Source organism: Pseudophryne corroboree, chromosome 12 (genome assembly GCF_028390025.1).
Source record: "Pseudophryne corroboree isolate aPseCor3 chromosome 12, aPseCor3.hap2, whole genome shotgun sequence".
Taxonomy (NCBI): Eukaryota; Metazoa; Chordata; class Amphibia; order Anura; family Myobatrachidae; genus Pseudophryne; species Pseudophryne corroboree.
Window position 1 is genome coordinate 19,819,226 of NC_086455.1, and position 17,707 is coordinate 19,836,932.

Below are 17,707 nucleotides of genomic sequence, written 5' to 3' on the forward strand. Positions count from 1 at the left end.
GCCGATGTAGTTTCACACAAGGTCTAGCGAAGCTTTTCAGTCGCACTGCTGGCCGCAGAGTGATTGACATGAAGGGGGCGTTTCTGGGTGTCAACTGACCGTTTTCAGGGAGTGTTTGGAAAAACGCAGACGTGCCAGGAAAAACGCAGGCGTGGCTGGGCGAACGCAGGGCGTGTTTGTGACGTCAAAACAGGAACTGAACAATCTGAAGTCATCGCAAGTGCTGAGTAGGTCTGAAGCTACTCTGAAACTGCACAAAATTATTTTGTAGCCGCTCTGCGATCCTTTCGTTCGCACTTCTGCTAAGCTAAAATACACTCCCAGTGGGAGGCGGCTTAGCGTTTACACGGCTGCTAAAAACTGCTAGCGAGCGATCAACTCTGAATGACCACCACAGTTCTTTTCCTCCTTTATATTTGTTCCTATCTGTCCTGTGGGGCTTTGGTTAAACATAACTGGAATTCCCGGCAGGCTTTGGGCAGTCCTTGAAATTGAACATGCCGAAACTCCTGGATTCCACCACTATACCCTCAGCGTTCCCAGTGTCCCCTAATGGATTCCTCTGAAGTATCAGAATCCCCTTTTTGCCTCTTTATAATCTCTAGAATACAACAGTTACTAACCCTTAGATCTGTTATGAAATGTTGGATGCGCGGTTGTCTCCTGCTAATAATTAGTATTATTAGTGTTCACACTGCCGGGAACTGCGGGTAGGGCGCTGGCTGGGAAGGGGGGGTACTTCTGCGCATGATGAAGGCGTGTACTCCCGAAAAGCGGGCTCGACCGTTCTGATGACACGCCCCCTGTCCGTCATTCTTGGTGTTGTACCCAGCTCTTACGGACATGCATGGCTGGCCCCAAGCAATCTCCTTACTATGAATAGACGCTGTGTGCATGGGCGCGGCAACTATTCACCTTTCCTATACAACTTTTCTTGCCCGCGGGACACTGCGGCCCGCAGGTGAGGACAGAAGAAGGCAGGCTCCCGTAGCGGGGAGTCTCCATAAGGGTAGGGTGCGTTTTGTCATTTTAAAATCGGGCACGGGGCCACAGAAACTGCCTAGCCGGAACACTAGATTATCATACATGCAAAAATAAACATGCTGGTTTACCAGTTTGTGTTATGTAATACCCCTTTTCCACCAGTGTATAACCCAGATTATTGCCGGGGCAACCTGGCTTCAAGTTTGGTGGGGAAAGGTCTGAGAAAAAGAACCGTAATCTCCTTACCCGGGAATCCGACCCTGGTAGTTACTAGGTTTGAACCCGGGAAGGACCCAGATATCAGTGCGGTGTCAGTACACTACCCGGGTCACACTAACAGCATAGGGAGTGACGGCAGAGTGAAGACTTGCCACTAGTCTGGGTCAAGCCTTCGGTGTGACAGGGCTTGAAACTCTGTTCAACTACCAAGGTTGGACCTGGGTTTTTGGGGAGTTTTGCTGGAAAACAGTAAAAAAAAACAAAAAAACTTTCTCTGAGTCCATCTGGGGGACGCTGCGCCGTTACTTGTGGGGTTAGAGGTGTGTGATAGTGGAGTTTGGCACAGAATCTATCAAACAACTTGCCTCCTCCCCCCTCTAACCCCTCCCATCTCCTTCCTGCCCAGCCCTCAGTTCAGTTCAGTTTTAGTTTTGTGCCTGTGGAGTACAGACACAGTTTTTCTTTCCTATTGGAATTAGTTAGGTTCTTCTTAATTATTTTTATTTTTTTCTCTTTTTCTGAAGTACCTAGTCCCTGTTTACAGGAGACAGGTACTGCTGCTGTGGATTTAGTTAAAATTGTCCACTCTGCACTGCCGCTGGAGGCCACCACACTTAGGTCACTGGGGCCCCATTCTGCTATAACATGGATAGAAGAGGCGGCTGGGAGAAGGGGGAGTGATTCTGCAGGGGCTGTTGTAATGTGCTGAGCAGCGTCCGGGAGAGTGTTGTTGTGCTCCCCGGAGCTGCCGTACAGTTTGTCTCTTGCCGTGGAAGCCGCTGGGTGTAGCGGCGCACGGGAGACAGGGACTTCCGGTTACCGCTAAACTCTCCCTGAGACCAGTCGCGGCTTTGACGTAGTGATACAGGGATGGATTCCCGCCCTGTTCTGCCCGCGCGCGCTTCCCTCCTAGGTACAGAGGTCTCCGGGCGCCATTTTCTCCTGTTGCTGACGGGGGACGCTGTGCAGATCACACCGTCTAGGACACGGATCCCACTATTTTCAGGGGGAGATTTCCATTAGAAAGCACTTCTCACTTTCTGTTTATCAAAGGGGGATCAACTAACTGCAAGCATAATTGTGGGTTGTTTTTTTTTCTCTAACCTTAGTGAGAGGTAACAGTCATCCCGTTTGGTGTCACTAGTATTGGGGGTCCACTACTAGGTCACTGTTATAGTGGGTTGATAGTTTATTTATAGTCCTTTTACATAAGGGAATATGGCCAGTAAGCCGGACAAGACTACAAAGGGGAAAACAGCCTCAGTGGTTTATTTTTCTTGTTCAGTGTGGCTCAAAGCTGGCTAGGGGCAGCGCGGACTTGGGTACCCTCTGTACTTCGTGTTCGGGTGCATCAGTGGCGGATCAGCAGGGAGGTTCCACATTTCAGACTCTGCCACCATGGGCAAAGAACATGGTGGATGCCATTTCTGATTTGCGTCAGTCCAGATCGGAGGCTGAATCCGGTCAGGCTTCAGTAGAGCCTCTGTGGGCCCATAATATGGGCAAGTGCCTTACTGATTTAACTCAGTCTTTGAACAAATTTGTAAATTCTGCCAACAGTTCCACTGCTACTAAACGGCCGCAGCCGTTACCCTCTATAACATTTCCGGGGGAGGAGTTGGAGTCTCTGACATCTCCGCTGGAAGAGGGGGAAGTAGATCCAGAATGGGACGACGTTTCGACTTGGGAAGACGAGGAGTTATCTACTAGTTCAGGTGTTAGATTGCTGATAGAAGCCATTCATCAAACTCTTAATATTCAGGATACGGCAGTGGCGGAGACTTCCTCTGGTTTTTTCAAACGACAGAAAAGACAAGTTACTGTCTTCCCTTCTTACTCTCATTTTGCGGATATTTTAAAAGAACCCTGGCTTAAACCGGTTTCTCGGTTCCAGGCTCCTAAGAAATTAAAATTTCTATATCCTTTTACAGAGGAGGACACAAAATTTTGGGAGACAGCCCCAAAGGTGGACGCTCCTGTTTCACATTTAGCAAAAGCTACGGTTATTCCCTCTGTACAGTCTGTGACCTTAAAAGATCCTACAGATAGGAAGATAGAAGCAATACTTAAATCTATGTTTTCTTTATCAGGTGTTTCTCTACGTCCAATTCTCGCTGGCGCCTGGGTTCTTAAGGCCGTAGATGACTGGCTAGCACAGGTCGTATCTGGAATGCAGTCGGATGATCCGTCGGAAGCCATCCAATTAGCAGAACAGATCTCGGAGGCTCTTAGTTTTGTGGGTGAGGCCTTGTTAGATTCTGCCGCACTGCAGTCCCGTGTCTCTGCCTTGACCGTGTCAGCAAGACGGTCTCTTTGGCTTCGGGTTTGGAATGCTGATACGGACTCGAAGCAGACCTTGACGGTGGTACCCTTTGAAGGGGAATTTCTTTTTGGATCTGAGTTGAAGAAGATTATTACAGATACTACAGGAGGCAAGAGTCCTTTTCTTCCAGTTGCTCCTCAAAAAACCGAAATCCACGAAGTTTCGGTCCTTTCGTACGCAGGGCAGAGGTAGTTGCCATTCCTTTCGTGCCTTCTCCAGATTTCAACGAAGAGGGGCATTCAGAGGTAGAGGATCCCAGGCTACTCGCAGACCAACCAGTAAGCCTGCCGACAAACCTGCTGCATGACGTTTCAGGACTTCAGGAGGGATCGATGAGGGTTGGAGCTCGGTTACTTCAGTTCAAGGAGACGTGGCTCCTGTCGAAACCAGATCGGTGGGTATCGGGGGTCATATCCAGAGGTTATATGTTGGATCTCGAAGAACCAGTTCCATACCGTCTGTTCGTCACCCAAACGATCCCTCCAGACGTCAAGCTCTTCTTCATGCAACAGCCACTCTCTTACGCAACGGAGTAATTCTTCCGGTACCCACTCAGCAGAGGGGTCGGGGATTTTACTTGAGTCTTTTTCTCGTGGACAAACTGGACGGTTCGTTTCGACCCATTTTAAATCTCAAAGCTCTCAATCCATATCTCTCAACCCAAAAATTCAAGATGGAATCCATTCGCTCAATTATTGCCGCCATGGAGCCGGGGGAATATTTGGCATCAATAGACATAAAAGACGCCTACCTACATGTCCCTATTTGGGCGGGTCATCAATCTCTTCTGAGATTTGCAATCGGACCTTGGCATTTTCAGTTTCAGGCTCTTCCCTTTGGTCTATCCACGGCTCCTCGGGTGTTTACAAAGGTCATGGGTCATGTAGTAGCGGTTCTGTGTTGTCAGGGGATCAACATCACTCCATACTTGGACGATCTCTTACTCAAGGCCCCGTCAGAGATGATCCTTTACCAGAACTTGCGTCTCACGATAGAGACTCTGCAGTCATTCGGTTGGATAATAAACTTTCCAAAGTCGTCTTTGATTCCTTCCCAGAAAATGATATTTCTGGGACTTTTGTTCGACACCAACAACCAGAAGGTGTTTCTTCCTTCGGACAAGATTCAGGATCTGCAGTACAGAATTCGGACACTGTTGCACTTACCGGTAGTTTCGGTCCTCAGATGCATGCAAGTGTTAGGCAAGATGGTGTCGGCCTTCGAGGCAGTACCATATGCCAGATTTCATGGCCGACCTCTTCAGACTCAGATTCTCAGCGGTTGGTCGCGGATGGAACCACGTCTCGAATTGCAGTTGATTCGATTATCGGTAAAGACTCGTCAATCACTTCACTGGTGGCTTCACAGCAACAATTTATCAAAAGGAGCTCTGTTCACGATTTGGTCTTTGGATGTTGGTCACCACAGACGCAAGCCTCAGCGGTTGGGGAGCGGTGTTCCAGACTCATCACTTTCGGGGACGCTGGAACAGTCAGGAGTCGACATTACAGATCAACATTTTGGAGTTGAGGGCAATCCGATATGCACTTCTTCAGATTCAAACCATGGTACAAGGTCATCCAGTTCGTGTTCAGTCCGACAACGCCATGGCAGTGGCTTACATAAACAAACAGGGAGGAACTCGAAGCTGGGCCGCCATGAGGGAAGTCACTCAGATTCTCACGTGGGCGGAACATTGGGTTCCGGCGATATCCGCAATTCACATTCCAGGAGTCGAGAACTGGGAAGCGGATTTTTTGAGCCGGCACACGATTCATCCGGGAGAATGGGAGCTTCACCAGGAAGTGTTTCTAACTCTAGTAGCCCGCTGGGGAATGCCCGACGTAGACCTGATGGCGTCTCGTCTCAACAAAAAGCTCCCTCACTACGGCTCGCGTTTTCAGGATCCTCAGGCACTTTTAATCGATGCTCTGACAGCCCCGTGGCAGTTTCAACTGGGATACGTGTTCCCGCCAATTCCTCTGATTCCACGGCTACTTCAACGTATTCGGCGAGAAGGTCTCGCAATAATTCTGGTGGCTCCGGACTGGCCACGCCAGCAGTGGTACACTCTACTGCACGACATGGTCGTCGGGGAGTCATTTCGTCTTACCCTGCGGCCAGACCTTCTTCTTCAAGGACCATGTCACCACCCAGATTTAAGTCTGCTGGCTTTGACGGCTTGGTTCTTGAATCCAACATTTTAAGAGCAAAAGGTTTTTCTCGTTCTGTTGTGCAGACGATGATTCAGGCTAGGAAGCCGGTGACTTCTGGAATTTACCACAGGGTATGGCGCATTTACATTGCTTGGTGCGAAAAGCGTGGGTTGACGCCGCATTTATTTAGGATTCCTCGTCTGCTGTCTTTCCTTCAGGAGGGCCTCCAGAAGGGTTTGAGACTTTCTTCACTAAAGGGTCAGGTTTCGGCCTTGTCGGTTCTTTTTCAACGAAAACTAGCTATTATTCCAGAGGTTCAGACATTCCTTCAGGGAGTACTTCGGATTCAACCACCTTTTATTCCTCCGGTTCCTCCCTGGGATTTAAACTTAGTCCTTACGGCTCTTCAAAATTCTCCATTTGAGCCTTTGGAATCTGTAGAATTACGTTATCTAACTCTCAAAGTTGTTTTTCTTTTAGCTATTGCCTCAGCCAGACGGGTGTCTGAGTTAGCGGCTCTTTCTTGCAGACCACCGTTGTTAGTTTTTCATGATGACCGGGTGGTTCTGAGGACAAAGCCTTCCTTCCTTCCGAAGGTTGTCTCGGCTTTCCATTTAAATCAGGACATTGTCCTTCCAGCGTTTGCTCCGTCTTCTTCCGGAGAGAACTCCCATTTGGCCCTCTTGGATGTTGTCAGGGCTTTACGCATTTATTTGTCTCGCACGGAATCGTTCCGTCGTACGGATACATTATTGGTATTGAGTGATGCTCCCAAACGAGGTTGGCCGGCTTCCAAGAACACAGTAGCCCGTTGGGTAACTTCGGCCATCAGGTTCCTAACGCAATTAGGGCTCATTCGACTAGAGCTGTTGGAGCCTCTTGGGCTGTTCGCGGTGGTGCATCTATTAAGCAGCTATGCAGGGCGGCGACCTGGTCGCCAGTCCATAATTTCACGAAGTTTTACCGTTTCCATACTTTCGGTTTGGAGACTGCCTCTGTTGGGCGTCGTATTTTACAGACGGCCATGCCGTCTACGTCTCCCTCCTCTCATTAGCTTGCTTTGGGAAATCCCACAAGTAACGGCGCAGCGTCCCTCAGATGGATGACAGAGAAATAGGGGTTTTTGTTTACTTACCGTAAAATCTCTTTCTCTGAGTCCATCTGGGGGACGCTGCGATCCCTCCCGTAGATTTTTCTGGTTTACTCGGTTATTTTTTCTTATCTATCTCCTTTGGCTTGGCTAAACGTTAACTGAACTGAGGGCTGGGCAGGAAGGAGATGGGAGGGGTTAGAGGGGGGAGGAGGCGGCAAGTTGTTTGATAGTTCTGTGCCAAACTCCACTACCACACACCTCTAACCCCACAAGTAACGGCGCAGCATCCCCAAGATGGACTCAGAAAAAAAGATTTTACGGTAAGTAAACAAAAATCCCTATTTTGTCCAATAAATCTAGTTTTCGCTATGGGAGAAAACGACACCAGACACTATTAATTAAAAACATTTCTACTTACTTAATGCCGTGTGTGGTTTTCTGCTAACGCTGACCCTGTATTTATTGGGTATACGTGTAATCTAGCGCAGATCCGTTCTGTTAGTTTAGAGAAGGCCTGCCTGTACTCTGTAACAGTAATCAGTTGGTTTGTTCCTTTCCAGCTTGATGTTTGACCATCGCCCCCGGTCGTGGAGGGAACTGCCCCTGAGACTGGCTGACTTTGGGGTACTGCACAGAAATGAGCTCTCGGGGGCCCTGTCAGGGCTCACACGTGTCCGTCGCTTCCAGCAAGATGACGCCCACATATTCTGCTCAATGGATCAGGTGAGGCGATGAGGGACTTGGCGGTAATCTTGACCAGTAACGAGAGAGGGCATAAAGCTGGGGTCACACTTGCACCCTGATACTCTTGTAGAATTTCTACCGCATAGTAGCCATTAGTTACCGGGGACACGGCAATTGCATTCATTGCACATGGGACTTGTGTTTGATCGCCAGAGTTTACAGGCCTCTAGAGCCCAGATCTTCGCCGGTGGACCTGGGGCAGTGCTACCCCACACAAGGCACTCTGGCAGCACTAGGTGCCTGTCCTGCAGACTGGGGTGCGGTGTACTGGTAAAATGGGACAGGGTCAGCGTGCTGATAGTAGCACAGAAAACGGGTGGGGGGGGGGGGGGGGGGGGGAGAATGTATCAAACATAAAGTGTGGGGAAGTTCCCCATAGCAATGAATCATCTTCTAGCTAACGTTTATCAAGCGCACTAATGGTCAGTAGCGGATTCGTTGTGTTTATGGGCAACTTCTCCTCTCTTCAGAAGGTTTGATACATTTTCCCCTGATATAGTCACTGTATACAGACAGTCAAAGGATGAAGGAAAGGGGCCACTCTGGTCTTCCCCCATAGAGGGGACCTGTTATCCCAGGGACGGTTTTACCATCGGGGCTCAGCATGACTGGAAAGCAGTTTTATGCAGGGTCAGGTACAATTGCAACCAATATTCAATCCCATAGAATTTGGGGGGACATTTACTAAGCAGTGATAAGAGCGGAGAAGTGAGCCAATGGAGAAGTGCCCATGGCAACCATTCAGCACTGAAGTAACATCTATCATTTGCATACTATAAAAATGATATAGAGCTGCGGTATCACTTCTCCGCTCTTATCACTGCTTAGTAAATGTCCCCCTTAGTCTTGAAGGCATTACAGTAGTCTCCTTGTAAGCCACTGGATTTAGTGGCGTTAAAGGTGGGAATGAAATTGCCGGCGAATCCATTCACCCGGCATAAGTACGGCAGCCAGATCTCTCACAGAAGTGTTGGTTACCCCATAGGGTTCCAAGTACTTTTTTTGTAAATTTGACAGTTGGCCGTCCGGGCGAAGGGCGTGAGATGGAGTGCCGCTGTCTGCATTTAAACGGAACAGCAATTTGCAACCTTCACCCAGAATTGAATTCCCCGCCAACATCTCTTAAATGGAAAGCAGGTTTTCCCTTTGCTATTTCTTTGGCTCAGGGGTGTCAGAGCGGATAGTCCTGTCTTGCAAATCTCCATTCGTGGTTTTTCGCATGATCAGCCTTCTCATTGTAAGGAGGTCTCTAAGTTCCGTATAAATCAAGACATTGCAATTCCAGCATTAGGTTGGACTCAGTGTAATGAGAATGAGGGATCCTTCACTCATTATATTCCATTTGAGCTTTGAAAATCTGTTGTGAAATCAGATCATTTTCTTGTCCTCTGATACCCACGTGAGGGGTTGGCTGTTAGCGACTGCTAAGTGGATCTATGCTGCGATTTGCTGCGCTTACATGGCACTGAGAATACCCATTCCTTACAATGTGAAAGGCAAGTCTGCCTGATCAGGGAGTGCCTTTTCACCGTTGCGGCTCTGTGCTTTGCCTGCGCCGCTATGTCTGGCAGCCTTTGGACCTTTCGGCAAGCACTTTTACAAAATTCTACAAAATGTGTTTGCAAAAAAGGACGCAAACTTTTACACTGCCTGTGTGTGTGTGTGTGTGTACCCACCTGAAGGGGCAGCTTTGGGGGGGTTTCATCATAGTCCAGTGTCCCCCTTAGATGATAGATAAAATGGGGAAACTCCACTTGTGAAACAAACCTAGTATAGAAGTTCAGAATTTTGCTTTTACATAATCTGAAGACCATAACCCTATTGCATGTACTGTTGACTTCCCCAGCTTGAATCAGAAATCAGCGGCTGCCTGGACTTCCTCCGCGCGGTGTACTCGGTCTTTGGCTTCACGTTTAAGCTGTTCCTGTCCACCCGCCCAGAGCAGTATATGGGGGAGCTGGAGATCTGGGAGAAGGCTGAGCAGGTCGGGGATTTTGCTGAATAGATTATTAGTACAGAACTCGCTTTTGATGTTCTGGTTCATTCACCTCAGCAGAAGGCTTAGTTATTTCTGCCTACATCTCTTGTAGGAACTGGAGACCAGTCTGAATGGGTTTGGCCTTCCGTGGGAATTGAATCCAGGAGACGGTGCATTTTATGGGCCAAAGGTTAGTTACATCTATATAGTACTTAAACACAATTTCTCTAACGTCCTAAGTGGATGCTGGGGACTCCGTAAGGACCATGGGGAATAGCGGCTCCGCAGGAGACTGGGCACAAAAGTAAAGCTTTAGAACTACCTGGTGTGCACTGGCTCCTCCCCCTATGACCCTCCTCCAAGCCTCAGTTAGATTTTTGTGCCCGAACGAGAAGGGTGCACACTAGGTGGCTCTCCTGAGCTGCTTAGTGAAAAGTTTAGTTTTAGGTTTTTTATGTTCAGTGAGACCTGCTGGCAACAGGCTCACTGCATCGAGGGACTAAGGGGAGAAGAAGCAAACTCACCTGCGTGCAGAGTGGATTGGGCTTCTTAGGCTACTGGACATTAGCTCCAGAGGGACCGATCACAGGCCCAGCCATGGATAGGTCCCAGAGCCGTGCCGCCGGCCCCCTTACAGAGCCAGAAGACAGAAGAGGTCCGGAAAATCGGCGGCAGAAGACGTCCTGTCTTCAACAAGGTAGCGCACAGCACTGCAGCTGTGCGCCATTGCTCTCAGCACACTTCACACTCCGGTCACTGAGGGTGCAGGGCGCTGGGGGGGGGGCGCCCTGAGACGCAATAAAAACACCTTGGATGGCAAAAAATGCATCACATATAGCTCCTGGGCTATATGGATGAATTTAACCCCTGCCAGAATACACAGAAAAACGGGAGATAAGGCCGCCGAAAAGGGGGTGGAGCCTATCTCCTCAGCACACTGGCGCCATTTTCCCTCACAGCTCCGTTGGAGGGAAGCTCCCTGGCTCTCCCCTGCAGTCACTACACTACAGAAAGGGTTAAAAAAGAGAGGGGGGCACTAATTACGCGCAGTATTAAAAATACAGCAGCTATAAGGGGAAAAACACTTATATAAGGTTATCCCTGTGTATATATATATAGCGCTCTGGTGTGTGCTGGCAAACTCTCCCTCTGTCTCCCCAAAGGGCTAGTGGGGTCCTGTCCTCTATCAGAGCATTCCCTGTGTGTGTGCTGTGTGTCGGTACGTTTGTGTCGACATGTATGAGGAGAAAAATGATGTGGAGACGGAGCAGATTGCCTGTAATAGTGATGTCACCCCCTAGGGGGTCGACACCTGAGTGGATGAACTGTTGGAAGGCATTACGTAACAGTGTCAGCTCTGTATAAAAGACAGTGGTTGACATGAGACAGCCGGCTACTCAGCTTGTGCCTGTCCAGACGTCTCATAGGCCGTCAGGGGCTCTAAAGCGCCCGTTACCTCAGATGGCAGATATAGACGCCGACACGGATACTGACTCCAGTGTCGACGGTGAAGAGACAAATGTGACTTCCAGTAGGGCCACACGTTACATGATTGAGGCAATGAAAAATGTTTTACACATTTCTGATAATACGAGTACCACCAAAAAGGGGTATTATGTTCGGTGAGGAAAAACTACCTGTAGTTTTCCTGAATCTGAGAAATTAAATGAGGTGTGTGATGATGCGTGGGTTTCCCCCGATAACAACTGATAATTTCTAAAATGTTATTGGCATTATATCCTTTCCCGCCAGAGGTTAGGGTGCGTTGGGAAACACCCCCTAGGGTGGATAAAGCGCTCACACGCTTGTAAGAACAAGGGCTCTACCCTCTCCTGAGATGGCCGCCCTTAAGGATCCTGCTGATAGAAAGCAGGAGGGTATCCTAAAATGTATTTACACACATACTGGTGTTATGCTGCGACCAGCAATCGCCTCAGCCTGGATGTGCAGTGCTGGGTTGGCGTGGTCGGATTCCCTGACTAAAAATATTGATACCCTAGATAGGGACAGTATTATTGCCTATAGAGCATTTAAAAGATGCATTTCTATATATGCGTGATGCACAGCGGAATATTTGCCGACTGGCATCAAGTCTAAGTGCGTTGTCCATTTCTGCCAGTAGAGGGTTATGGACACGACAGTGGTCAGGTGATGCGGATTCCAAACGGCATTTGGAAGTATTGCCTTATTAAGGAGAGGAGTTATTTGGGGTCGGTCTTTCAGACCTGGTGGCCACGGCAACAGCTGGGAAATCCACGTATGTACCCCAGGTCGCCTCTCAACATAAGAAGACGCCGTATTATCAGGCGCAGTCTTTTCGTGGGCAAGCGGGCAAAAGGTTCCTCATTTCTGCCCCGTGACAGAGGGAGAGGAAAAGGGCTGCAGAAATCAGCCAGTTCCCAGGAACAGAAACCCTCTCCCGCCTCTGCCAAGCCCTCAGTATGACGCTGGGGCTTTACAAGCAGAATCAGGCACGGTGGGGGCCCGTCTCAATGAATTTCAGCGCGCAGTGGGCTCACTCGCAAGTAGACCCCTGGATCCTTCAGATGATATCTCAGGGGTACAAATTGGAATTCGAGACGTCTCCCCCTCGCCGTTTCCTAAAGTCGGCTTTAACGATGTCTCCTTCTGACAGGGAGGCAGTTTTGGAAGCCATTCACAAGCTGTATTCCCAGCAGGTGATAATCAAGGTACCCCTCCTGCAACAGGGAACGGGGTATTATTCCACACTGTTGTGGTACCGAAGCCGGACGGTTCGGTGAGACCGATTCTAAATCTAAAATCTTGAACACTTACATACGGAGGTTCAAATTCAAGATTGAGTCACTCAGAGCAGTGATTGCGAACCTGGAAGAAGGGGACTACATGATGTCTCGGGACATCAAGGATGCTTACCTTCATGTCCCAATTTACCCTTCTCACCAAGGGTACCTCAGGTTTATGGTACAGAACTGTCACTATCCGTTTCAGACGCTGCCGTATGGATGGTCCACGGCACCCCGGGTCTTTACCAAGGTAATGGCCGAAATGATGATACTCCTTCGAAGGAAGGGAATTTTAGTTATCCCTTACTTGGACGATTCCCTGATAAGGGTAAGATCCAGGGAACAGTTGGAGGTCGGTGTAGCACTATCTCAGGTAGTGTTGCGGCAGCACGATTGGATTCTCAATATTCCAAAATCGCAGCTGATTCCGACGACTCGTCTTCTGTTCTTAGGGATGATCCTGGACACAGTCCAGAAAAAGGTGTTTCTCCCGGAGGAGAAAGTCAGGGAGTTATCCGAGCTAGTCGGGAACCTCCTATAACCGAGCCAAGTCTCAGTACATCAATGAAATGGTTCTGGGAAAAATGGTGGCTTCCTACGAAGCAATCCCATTCGGCAGATTCCACGCAAGAACTTTCCAGTGGGACCTGCTGGACAAATGGTCCGGGTCGCATCTTCAGATGCATCAGCGGATAACCCTGTCACCAAGCACAAGGGTGTCTCTCCTGTGGTGGTTGCAGAGTGCTCATCTTCTAGAGGGCCGCACATTCAGGACTGGGTCCTGGTGACCACAGATGCCAGCCTGCGAGGCTGGGGAGCAGTCACACAGGGAAGGAATTTCCAGAGCTTATGGTCAAGCCTGGAGACATCACTTCACATAAATATCCTGAAGCTAAGGGCCATTTACAATGCTCTAAGCTTAGCAAGACCTCTGCTTCAAGGTCACCCGGAGTTGATCCATTCGGACAACATCACGGCAGTCACCCACGTAAACAGACAGGGTGACACAAGAAGCAGGAGGGCAATGGCAGAAGCTGCAAGGATTCTTCGCTGGGCGGAAAATCATGTGATAGCACTGTCAGCAGTATTCATTCCGGGAGTGGACAACTGGGAAGCAGACTTCCTCAGCAGACACGACCTCCACCCGGGAGAGTGGGGACTTCACCCAGAAGTCTTCCACATGTTTATAAAACTCGACAAGTATTGCGCCAGGTCAAGGGACCCTCAGGCAATAGCTGTAGACGCTCTGGTAACACAGTGGGTGTACCAGTCAGTGTATGTGTTCCCTCCTCTGCCTCTCATACCCAAGGTACTGAGAATTATAAGATGGAGAGGAGTAAGCACTATATTCGTGGCTCCGGATTGGCCAAGAAGGACTTGGTAACCGGAACTTCAAGAGATCCGTGGCCTCTACCTCTAAGAAGGGACCTGCTCCAGCAAGGACCCTGTCTGTTCCAAGACTTACCGCGGCTGCGTTTGACGGCATGGCGGTTGAACGCCGGATCCTGAAGGAGAAAGGCATTCCGAATGAAGTCATTCCTATCCTGATCAAAGCCAGGAAAGATATAACCGCAAAACATTATCACCGCATTTGGCAAAAATATGTTGCGTGGTGCGTGGCCAGTAAGGCCCCGACGGAGGAATTTTCAACTAGGTCGATTCCTACATTTCCTGCAAACAGGAGTGTCTATGGGCCTGAAATGGAGGTCCATTAAGGTTCAAATTTCGGCCCTGTCAATTTTCTTCCAAAAAGAACTAGCTTCAGTCCCTGAAGTTCAGACGTTTGTGAAAGGGGTACTGTATATACAGCCTCCTTTTGTGCCTCCAGTGGCACTTTGGGATCTAAATGTAGTTTTTGGGTTCCAAAAGTCACATTGGTTTGAACCACTTAAATATGTGGAGTTAAAATATCTCACATGGAAAGTGGTCATGCTGTTGGCCCTGGCCTGGGCCAGGTGCGTGTCAGAATTGGCGGCTTTATCCTGTAAAAGCCCTCATCTGATTTTCCATTCGGACAGGGCGGAATTGAGGACTTGTCCTCAGTTTCTCCCTAAGGTGGTTTTCAGCGTTTCACCTGAATCAACCTATTGTAGTGCCTGCGGCTACTAGGGACTTGGAGGACTCCAAGTTGCTAGACGTTGTCAGAGCCCTGGAAATATAGGTTTCCAGGACGGCTGGAGTCAGAAAATCTGACTCGTTGTTTATTCTGTATGCACCCAACAAGCTGGGTGCTCCTGCTTCTAAGCAGACTATTGCTCGTTGGATTTGTAGTACAATTCAGCTTGCACATTCTGTGGCAGGCCTGCCACAGCCAAAATCTGTAAAAGCCCATTCCACAAGGAAGGGGGGCTCATCTTGGGCGGCTGCCCGAGGGGTCTCGGCTTTACAACTTTGCCGAGCAGCTACTTGGTCAGGAGCAAATACGTTTGTAAAATTCTACAAAATTGATACCCTGGCTGAGGAGGACCTGGAGTTCTCTCATTTGGTGCTGCAGAGTCATCCGCACTCTCCCGCCCGTTTGGGAGCTTTCGTATAATCCCCATGGTCCTTACGGAGTCCCCAGCATCCACTTAGGACGTTAGAGAAAATAAGAATTTACTTACCGATAATTCTATTTCTCGTAGTCCGTAGTGGATGCTGGGCGCCCATCCCAAGTGCGGATTGTCTGCAATACTGGTACATAGTTATTGTTACCAAAAAATCGGGTTATTGCTGTAGTGAGCCATCTTTTCTAGAGGCTCCTCTGTTATCATGCTGTTAACTGGGTTTAGATCACAAGTTATATGGTGTGATTGGTGTGGCTGGTTTGAGTCTTACCCGGGATTCAAAATCCTTCCTTATTGTGTACGCTCGTCCGGGCACAGTATCCTAACTGAGGCTTGGAGGAGGGTCATAGGGGGAGGATCCAGTGCACACCAGGTAGTTCTAAAGCTTTACTTTTGTGCCCAGTCTCCTGCGGAGCCGCTATTCCCCATGGTCCTTACGGAGTCCCCAGCATCCACTACGGACTACGAGAAATAGAATTATCGGTAAGTAAATTCTTATTTTTAAAATGTAGTGTGTGTGTATATATATATATATATATAGTTAGTGCCTTGATTAAGCAAATAATGTGGGGTTCCGGTTTGTTTCGGTGACAGTTTGAATGTCAAGATGAGAATGTTGACATGGTCATAATATTGACATGGTCGAAATGTCTACATACTCACCATGTGCATCTAAACAAAAAATGTAGATGCACACTCCATAATACTAAGCACCGCTGATCAGAATAATTGTAATAAACTCTGTAATCCAACGGGTATGAGACTCAGGGTCGACAGCAATTAGGTCGACACCCATTGGTCGACAGTGGGTAGGTCGTCACTAGACATAGGTCGACATGAAAAAAGGTTGACAGTTTTTTTGTTTTTGTTTTGTTTTTGTGTCGTTTTCTCAGTCAAGTGACCGGGAACCCCAATTAATGCACCGCGTCCCCTTGCATGGCTCGAGAACGGGCAAAGTGCCTCGCTTCGCACAGGTTACCGTTCCCAATTGTAGTCCACGTGGATCGCAAAACATGAAGAAAAAAAATGTGAAAAACTCGTCGACCTTTTTTCATGTCGACCTTGTTCATGTTGACCTAATGGCCATGTCGACCTATTTTTTGTGTCGACCTACGTACTGTTGACCAATGGGTGTCGACCTAGAGTCCGGATACCAATCTAACATAGAGCAAAATGGAGGTTCTTAGCATACGTTGTGGCCAAAATGTATGGGCCCAACAACCAGGTGACCTCATCTGGTGGGTCCCTAACACTAAGGTTCAACGGGCATGGGACCCCCGCAAGTCGGCACAGTCCAACCGCCCCAAGGCACCACAGCAGTGAGAGGTTATAGTGGTAGTAAGTGTTAATAAGGAAGAAGCATAAGCTATGTGTGGAAAGTGTTACATGGGTGAGAGGTAATAATTAGTATGTTTAAAAAGTGTTACACAGGTAGAAAAATAATTGTGTACTTACCTAGACATACATACGGAATAAGACTAAATGCTGCGAATTATGGACTACATACAGAACACAAGCGCTGGTATTGTGCGTTTTGTTAAGATTAAAAAGCAGCTTGGTTTATGGAAATTTAAAGACTGAATTCCATAGAAACCTCTAACACACATCTAGCTCATACACGCATGACACTTGGCAAATACAAGAGGCACAGACATAGGCCACAGCAAGTCTCTCGGGAAATGTGTGCAATTAGTGTAGGGAAAGTGATGTTTATGGTAAACACGGGATGATGCAATATCCCAGTCTATTACATAATACTGTACAAACATCACAGAATGGTGGATAATGACCGTATGTTATAGCAAAAGAATTGATTCCAGAAAATCAAATATTTCAATACTGCACTGTGCGGAAATGACCGGTCAGTGGATACTTTAAGAAGTTACTTTAGAGACAGTGCGTGTTGGTGGTATAACTGTATTACACAAACAATCATGTTATGCCTATGTTCTACCATTATTGTGCTTCAGACAGTAGCGGGAGACTGTGACGCATCGCCTCCATCTGGCTGCATGTGTGTAATGACAGCACATAAATCCTTTATTTACCCTTTCTCTATTCAAGGCTGTTATGCAGGCCAGAGTAGTTGATGTACGTCACAGATCGGGCCTAGCCAACCTGTGGGCTCTCAAGCTGTTGTGAAACTACAAGTCCCAGCATGCCCTGCCTTGGTTTTGCTTTTAGGGAATGCTAAAACTGTAGCAGGGCATGCTGGGATGTGTGGTTTCACAACAGCTGGAGAACCACAGGTTGGCCAGACCTCACATAAATGAACCTAATACTTGCAAAGTTCCTAACTACGGCGTTGTAAATGATTTTTTTACAAGATTCCGGATATGTTTTGGACAATGGCTGAGGAGGGTCTGCCAGGATCTATCTGTCGTGCACCCACCCAGGAATATTTCACAAACGCCGTGTTCATTTCTGCCTTATAGACTCAGTATTGTAGAACGTGTATCTGTTGCAGTCTTTTGACTTTCAGTACTTACAAGGGGAGAGAGAGAAAGCTCTTGTGTGGGCGCACTCTTATGGAAAGAAAAAGGATTCTTCAATTAGGAGATGAAATAAAAACATTTGTTTATTTTATTAATCCAAATTAAAAACAAATACCCGTCTCCGATCCAAAGAAGTGTGAGATAAAACACACTTCTTTGGATCGGAGACGGGTATTTGTTTTTAATTTGGATTAATAAAATAAACAAATGTTTTTATTTCATCTCCTAATTAAAGAATCCTTCTTCTTTCCATAAGAGTGCGCCCACACAAGAGCTTTTTCTCTCTCCCCTTGTCAGTACTTGTACTTTCTAGCTCTGGGCGCACCACCAACAGGGACTACAATTGAAAGGTTCTTTTTTTCCTTTCCAACAATGTAATTGTCCAACTTTGGTTTTTCTATTAT

The 17,707-nt window shown here is 48.0% G+C and overlaps 1 protein-coding gene across 1 annotated transcript in view; it reads left to right on the forward strand.

The window, feature by feature from the left end:
• The window catches only part of TARS2 (threonyl-tRNA synthetase 2, mitochondrial), a 60,850-nt gene that overhangs the window by 33,648 nt on the left and 9,495 nt on the right, over positions 1 to 17,707 (forward strand). The window contains exons 12-14 of the mRNA XM_063947156.1: positions 7,336 to 7,498; positions 9,366 to 9,503; positions 9,610 to 9,687. Coding sequence (XP_063803226.1) covers positions 7,336 to 7,498; positions 9,366 to 9,503; positions 9,610 to 9,687 — 379 coding nt within the window. The remainder of the gene's footprint in view (positions 1 to 7,335; positions 7,499 to 9,365; positions 9,504 to 9,609; positions 9,688 to 17,707) is intronic.